The following is an 8401-nucleotide window of genomic DNA, read 5'->3' on the forward strand; positions in this document are numbered from 1 at the left end:
TAAAAACTTACGATATTATGTTAATAAACTAATCAGTGTTCGTTTGTAGGTAGTAAATATTACCAAACAAAACATATTGAAATATCGTATTCTAGGGTGCGTTTGAGATTTTTAAAATCAACTGCAAAATGGTTGTTTTTTTTCATACTTCTATGATCACGAAAACGCATTTAGACAAGGCTTTGATAAAACAGTAAATCACGCACCATCAATAAAATATTTAACGCGTTGCTGTATACAACAAGGCCATAATTACATGCAGCAATTTATATGTGTCAGTCTCTGTAAGAAACAGGCAGTGAGTGAAACGTGACATGAAATGAACCACCACTTTAGCCATGTGATTTGCCTGTCATTTCGGTAAAATGCGTAACAGATGAAATCAGTTTTAACCTCTCACAAAACTGTCCTAGAAATGTCAGGAGAACAATTCTATGACAAATTGAGAACAGCTCTCGGACAGTTCTAGAACCAGCTCTTCTGACAGTTCTAGCATAGCGGGCTCTGCTAGTAGAACTATTTTCATAGAGCCAGCCCTGCTAGACCTGTCAGAAGAGATGGCTCTAGTAATAGAATTGTTCTCGTAGAGTCGGTTCTGCTAGTAGAACTGTGATAAGAACTGTAGAACTGTTCTGTGACACTTTTAGAACTGTCCTAGAGCCGGCTGTTCCTGCAGTTCCCCTGGGAGGTTAGAACTGTCCTAGAGCCGACTCTTCCTGCAGTTCCCCTGGGAGGTTAGAACTGTCCTAGAGCCGGCTGTTCCTGCAGTTCCCCTGGGAGGTTAGAACTGTCCTAGAGCCGACTCTTCCTGCTGTTCCCCTGGGAGGTTAGAACTGTCCTAGAGCCGACTCTTCCTACAGTTCCCCTGGGAGGTTATAACTGATCTCATATATATAATTTCATTGAAATGAACTGTAGTACAGTGTAGAAATCTCAAGGTCTTTTCTAACATTCTAATAACGAATTTCATAGTAAGTGAGCGTTTGACTGCATGCTTTAAGATTTTTCAAATTTTGCCTGATTATTACACAGACTTTTATTCGAACCAGTTGAAATAACTTAGTAAAGCAAAACATCGGCCCAGTTACGATAAATTGTTTTTTCTTCTTCAAAAAATACAACAGCAATTTACAGCGCAACATTAGCCCTTTCATCAATAATTGAAGAACAATCAATGCTTTAAATGTTTATCTTCATACAGATATAGGAAGACATTAGAGACCTGTTATACTTGACGTTTTATAATAGGGTTTTCGATCGGATGTCTGTAATAGGAAACTAAAGTCCAAAACTGTTGTTCACGTTCACAAAACATCACGTTGAATTAAAGTATAGCAATAAATAGTATATCAAAAACCAGATTGACATACACATCCGATTGAATGATTGATTGTGGTTTAACATCATGTCACGTTTCAGGATGAAACACAATTTTAATGCCACCTTGTCTATTTTAGTCTTTAAAATCGACGTAATATATGTCCCTGAAACATGCCATGCGATTGGTCGTCAGTTGAAATTGTAAAGCAAAAACATCTGCATATATTGCGGAATACAATACGTTGTGCAATATTTCTTATACAAATTGGAAGTGACTTATTAGCCTTGGTTACATTTTATATAATTGCACGAGAGTTTCTTACCTTTCAAAGTCATTGCGATCACTAGTTACTCCATTTTGTAAAAAAAAATCAATTGAAAACATGTATGATTTATACGTGTATAGTGTTTGTTAATTTAATTATGTTTTAGCACCAGGATTAATTTTTAATCTTTATAAACCGACTCATTGTGGTCTTAATGTTACATTCATAAATCTTAATCTCATGGTGTTTTCTCAATAAAAATCAGAGGTTTATAAAATTGACGTGCAAATGGTATTCAATTAATCGATTGAAATACGTTTTCAATGTTGACAATTAAATAAGTGACAAATCAAAAAGGTTGACTTTCCTGTTTACAAATAGAGAAGGAGCGAATACGGACATGCCAGTCACATTATATCCATTGCTTTACGGTTTCCAAAAACGATTGACGTCATAGATATATACGAATACGAATATTTATTTTAAAAATACAATGCAAGTCATCAGACACATAAATGTGCGACATGAGACATAATATATACAATCATTGAAATTCAGTTACATAAATAAACAAATAATAAAATTCATTAACTAGACAAAGTATGCATGTATAAACATACAGATATTAAAATCACAACAATTGTATATTTTGTACACAGGCACTTGGGACCAGAATTTTTTTCTGACGGAGACCGGTGGAGACATTCTATTATTGATATTGTTGTCATACCCTTTTAGTACACTCATGACATCTGTAGAGATAAGTAGCCAAACAAAAAAAGTATCATCGGAGAGAAAATTTTATATTTAACAGAGAACACCTTACCCGATGTTGTCTAAGATTTTTAACGATGACTGTTTTTATCATTTTTTTTAAATTAAATTTTGTAGCCAATATACACGTTGTCTAAAAATTTAAAACAATCTATAGATGAAAACTAGGCCTAGTATAAACAGTAATAAATAGGAAGCGGACGTATCAGAGAATATACATAATAACTCAAATGTGGAAACAAAATGATTTAATAATATTTTTGAGTGGGGGGGGGGGTGTCCTGTCCCCATGTGCCTGTGATTTTGTATAATGACGCTGCGTTCTTCTGTCATTGGTATTTAGATATTCTATTGAGTGACTTCACGAATTATACGAAATGGTAGTGAAAATGGTCAATTTGTCAAGGAGACCACAACCCAAACGAACTAATAGCCAATATCAGTCTAAGGGCCTTCAATGAACGGTGAATAATTTCCCACAATCAGATTCTGCCTTCAACTGGTCCCTGAAAGACAAATTATACGGGTACTGTCGGGTTTCACTGTACCCCTCCTTAACATATAAACTACAACAATTAAAAATCACAAAATGCTAGAGTTTTCTGGCTTAAGACAGTGGCAAAATATGCAGCGGGGTTGAAATAAATTTAAAGGCGCACAAAACCATCATCTTGTTGTAGTAAATGTAGACAATAAAGTTAATATATTCTATTAATGTCGTGAAGAATAAAGATAACAGACAATCTTCCTGATAAGGACCACATTTTCCCAACTGTGCTCTTCTTTGTGCACATGTATATTCGGTACATCGCACTGCAAATGCTTGTACTTAACAAGCTCGTCTTAGGACTTTTAAAAGGACTGTAAATCACCCCTATAATACCCTATCTGAAGTTTTCACACCTACTTAAGCGAATATTACCCATTTCATAATGGAAATTTATGTATATTTATGTTTCGTCTTTATTTCCATAGACAAACATTCTTATCAAACTTTATGACACTTAAGGTCGTTTGGGTCATTTTAAAAGCAGTGTGAAATCGATTCTGAATATGAAGAGATCGAAGTATTCTATTGATTTCTGTGTAGAACTTTGACCTTTGATAGATTAACTTTTTCTTCAGGAATAGAATCTTCCTACCTAAATGGAGCTGGCAAGACGATATGTCAATTTTCATATCTAATTTAGTGAAAAATCTAAAAGTTTTCATCCCAATCAATATCATTTCCCAAGAAAGATCGAACTGATAATAATATTACTGATAAATAATATTGTCAACTGTATTTAGGGATAAACATTTTCTAACGGCAAATAAAAATCATGAATAAAAAGTCCTAGCGCTTTTTTTTTAAACCTTATAAGTATTAAGTATATAAAATGCAATATAAATCTTTCAACTGAGGCAAGCACTTGCTGAAATGATCTCAATGGACCTGAATGAAGTGAAAAGCTAGATTGAGTGGCCGAAGTTGAATGTATATAAACTTTCTCTCTTTGAAACTTTCTTTCAACTTTTGAAGGACAGTCGTAAAACAACTCTGATTACTGGTGGAGGTCAGGTTTATCAAATATAGGTCCAGAGCCGATTTACAAACCGTAAATATACGATTAAGAGCCATAATAAACAAGATAAAAACATGATTATCCCGGGCTCTTTTTGACACATTATCAACACCAAGTTTTAGTTTGTATTGTACAGAACTCGTAAATTATCCACCAGGTATTTATACTGTTTGATCTGTAAATCTTTTTTATACAAATGTGAGAATGCTTTATGGTTCTATAATAGACCAAGGCGAATATAGTTCTATAAATAATTTGAGTTCTCTTAGTAAACTTTTATATGTTTGGTCATACATGTACATGTACATGTATGAAGACCAGATTCTTCAAATGAATATAAAATAGTTGAATAATAGGCGCTACATGCATATGACATACATCAAAGCTACACTACCTACTCTTGTCGGGTATTTTCATACAAACAAGTAATTAACAACAAACCAATTATTTCTCATTTTCACCGGTCGATATGTGGAACGATAACCGATCGATTCACAATTATTTTTTTACGATAGACAAATGATAAAATGATAGACTATCCATGTGTAGCCTCTGCAAATGTGTTAATGTAAAATATCAAAGTATACAAGCTACCTATCGTGAACAGATGAAATTGCAGGATGATCGTGAAGGAGGACGATATAGATCGTGATCAACAGTTTCACGATTATTTCTATCGCCTAACAGTGTGACGAAGTGGGTGATTTCAAGCTTTAAGTATATAAACAATATACATTTATATTTTTCTCACGATTAAAAGATAAACCAAATGCGTGTTTAAATTTAGATTTAATTCGATAACTATCTTCTAATATATATAATTAAATGTTTGAAGTGTAAATAATGCATGCCGGCTACTGTATCACTAAGAATCGTGTTTCATTAAGTACAATAAAGTTCTAAATTACTTCTTCATAGCTTAAATATTTATTGTAAAGATTAGACGCTTATAATTTGTTAGGCTATATATTATCAACACCACATCGCATAGATACGCGGTTTCTTATTTGGAAGGGAATTAACTCTGTATACTTCAAAACAATGTTTCGACCCCGCCCCCTTCTGCTTAAAATGACAATCATCTAATTGTTTTGCCAGTTTCCTGTAAAAAAGTACTGGTTTGCTATATGACTAGTGATTTTAAGTGTTTTGGCATAAGGAACAACGTCGGACTAGCGCCATGCATACTATTACATGAATAAATACACATTAAAACACAACAAATCACACTATATCAACAAACGCATCTGAAATATGATGTTATGAATTAAAATTAATTATCGATGTGCAAATGTTACTTGATGCATGCATGACTTCGAAAGCCATACATATGACTCTACAATAACCTTGCCTTACGCAGGTTCAATTGTACATAAGATCGGAGTTGCTCCAGTATTTCTGTAATTATTTTGATGGATGATGTCTTGTTTATGTTAGAATCAAACAAATTTGAGTCTAGCAATAAATGCAAAAACATAGCAACTGAATTTACCGATTGAAAGCTTTGGTTTAGGCAGGTTCGACTGTAGTTTAGAATGATGTCCGTCCAGTATCTTAGTATCTGATGAATGGTTTGCTTTCAAAAGAATCAAAAACTCAAATTACTATATATGTGAGCAATCAAAATAACTCAAATGGGAAGTTCCATACAATATGACACTATACAGAGGATGGAGTTCTTTTACTGTCTGTTTACTAATATTATTAATGCAAATCGATCGAGGAGTTTTGTACAATGCAACTCTGTACCAGAGGTCTTTGTATGCACCTACAGTAATTTAATTGAAGTTTCGGTTCAGCTAGGTCCCACTGTAGTTGTTCAGCTAGGTCCTACTGTAGTTGGGTTCAGAGTTTGTATTACAGTTTATGATGGATTATTTTGCTTACTCTACTTAAGAATTATACAAATCTGATTCTAATGAAAATTCAAATAGCTGAGTTATGAAGTAAATTTCATGTACGACATACATGTATACTGAATATAACAGTCAAAATCTGTATCACATGTCGTATCAACCAGAAACTCCTATATCACCCAAGGGCCATTGCCCGCGAGGTGATATACATGTAGGTCGCTGGTTGATGCAGCATGTGATACAGATTTTGACATGTCATGTTCATTTTATCATATATATATATATATATATATATATATGTGTGTGTGTGTATATGTCAACTGTGATTCGAGTAGGGGTGTGATAAAGGGTAAATGATATAAGTTTAAACACTTGTAAGGCTTTTACAAAAAAGTACATTTTAATCTAAATATGATATAACCCCATACAGATGGCTAATGTACATTTTTGCGTACATAAAAATTTACTCCTCATGCAGACATTCGAAAGTTTCGTTTTGGGCAGGTCCCACTATACCTGATGTAATAACTCGGTATCTCTTGATGCGTTTATGTCTAGCTAAGAATCGACAATCTGAATCTGATGACAATTCAAATAGCTCAATTAGGAAATTCTGTACAATGCCAATATATATCCGTCGGTATTGTATTATCAAATGGATTAGCCATACCACAACATAGTTTCTATTTGAGATAACGACAAAATTGGTAGTTAAACTAAGTTTATTTGTTCAACTAATACCTAGCTAACAGTGAGGCGCTTTATCATTTTAGAGTTATCAGAATTTATCAATATTTGGTTTCTCAAATTTCCCAATTTAAATGATCGATTTGGAAGCAAAGCAAATAATATGCTACCGGTGAAATGCTAATTCAATATTAGAATAGTCTTTATATTCTTTTTATATAGTTGTAGGTAGTTCATAAATGCCTCGGTTGTGCAACCGAATTGGGAAGAGGTAAAGGTAAAGAAATCTGTTATTGCTCTTAATTGAGTAGCATGGTAGTGTTTACACCTTTCATACCAGCCTAAATATTATCTTCTACCACTTAATTACAGTTTTATCAATTGGCATACTGTCTGCGTGTGGTTGTCTCCGTGACAGTCGTGTTTCACCAATTGTCGTTTTCGGTTGCTATTTGTTAAGTTTTTTTTTCTGTCTCGATTTTTTTTTACTTGTCTCCGACACCAGGTCTCCATTTACAATTTATTAAAAAAAAAACTAAATTTTACACGTATTCACCGTACTCCTTGATTCCTACCTGTAACACACCTTCATGGCCTGTTCTTAACAATGAAATGAGCTTTATATATACTTTATATTGTCTATCTGTCTGTCTGTCTGTCAGTATGCATGTCTGTCTATTTTTGAGAGTGAAAAGTATTTTTACACTTACGTCAATTGATATAGTAAAACTTTTTACTTCTTAACCGGAGCATGATTTTCATAGCGCAAAATAAAACAAAAAACGTATAATGGCAGTTTCTTAATTGTTCTTTAGATTCCGCAATATTTAAGTATTCAGATTGATGTTTTGGGTACGGTTTTATATAGAATAGAGTACATTGGTTTACCTAAAAACAGATGTGGAGAAATTGCCCTGAAAAAAAAACAAAACAAAACAAAAAGACGCACAATATTGATGACAAAATCAAAATGAGATATTATTTAAGCTCCATCAATGTCGGGTACATATTGCCCTGAATTACAAACTCTTATTTGTGGCATGGTAAACGGTAAACACACGGTAGTTCATAAAAAGCCCCTGCTTACCTAACTCCGAACTCACATTAATCTGCGTACTTGCATCTGTGATGTGCAACTTCTAAATATAACTTTTATATGATTATAAATTCAAAAGTAAAACTTCAAAGAGGAATTTAATACCATCTAGCAACCTTGGTTTTACATCGATTTTCCATATATATCATCTTTGCTGCAAAATACAATATCCAATATTATTAATTCAACATGTTTCATCAAATAATCCAGTTCCTTACCATCATCCAGTGCTAATCCCTGCATTGTTCCTTAATCTCTTTTTAATTCCATTTTTGGCACATTGAATAACACTTCTGGTTTTAGCAGGCTAATTCTAGACCATATTCCTTACAAGGTTTCGATGTTTCTATGGGTGAGTTCAAGTTTACGATCGAATTATGTATTTTAATCTTCATTTGTCGAACGCAACTTTACCGATCTCTTTAAAATCCCAAGGCAAAACAATGTATTCTTAAAACCCTAACTACCACCGACAGAGTAAGAACTTCTATGTACAAATTTGCTTATTTAAATCACCTAAGAACACTAGCAGTAGGAGAAATAAAGATATAACACTTCGAAGTTTGATCTTTTTGTTGCGATCTATAACATTAAATGTAAAGCAGGTATAGAGAATAGTTGAAGGTATTTCAATCATCAATTTTATGGCACTGACTTTTTGGGTTTTTGGTTTAGATGAATGACATTTAACTACCCGAAACGTACCTAAACATGTACCGCCTTTAAAACTGTTGAATTGGCGAAACAAATGTTCGATACTTAACTTTGTTGATAAACAAGGGGTTAAAATAGGGTTTTGGTGCTTTCTGCCTTTCATGTATTGAAAGTTCAAAGATT

The 8401-nt window shown here is 33.4% G+C and overlaps 1 protein-coding gene across 3 annotated transcripts in view; it reads right to left on the minus strand.

Annotated features, from left to right (window-relative positions):
- The window catches only part of LOC148606486 (NACHT and WD repeat domain-containing protein 2-like), an 18262-nt gene extending 10076 nt beyond the window's left edge, over positions 1-8186 (minus strand). The window contains exons 1-2 of one of the 3 annotated variants that reach the window (XM_088543975.1): positions 7783-8186; positions 5418-5501 (exon numbers count right to left, since the gene is read on the minus strand). In XM_088543975.1, coding sequence (XP_088400101.1) covers positions 5418-5501; positions 7783-7807 — 109 coding nt within the window. In that variant the 5' untranslated portion in view covers positions 7808-8186. Of the gene's footprint in view, positions 1-1643; positions 2485-5417; positions 5502-7782 lie in introns of those variants that run through there. The other 2 variants (XM_088543976.1, XM_088543978.1) reach the window with 2 other exon arrangements.
- Between the last annotated feature and the right edge of the window lie 215 nt (positions 8187-8401).

This window comes from Perna viridis, chromosome 9 (genome assembly GCF_037379345.1).
Source record: "Perna viridis isolate PV_CMFRI_1.1 ecotype Kerala chromosome 9, ASM3737934v1, whole genome shotgun sequence".
Classification (NCBI taxonomy): domain Eukaryota; kingdom Metazoa; phylum Mollusca; class Bivalvia; order Mytilida; family Mytilidae; genus Perna; species Perna viridis.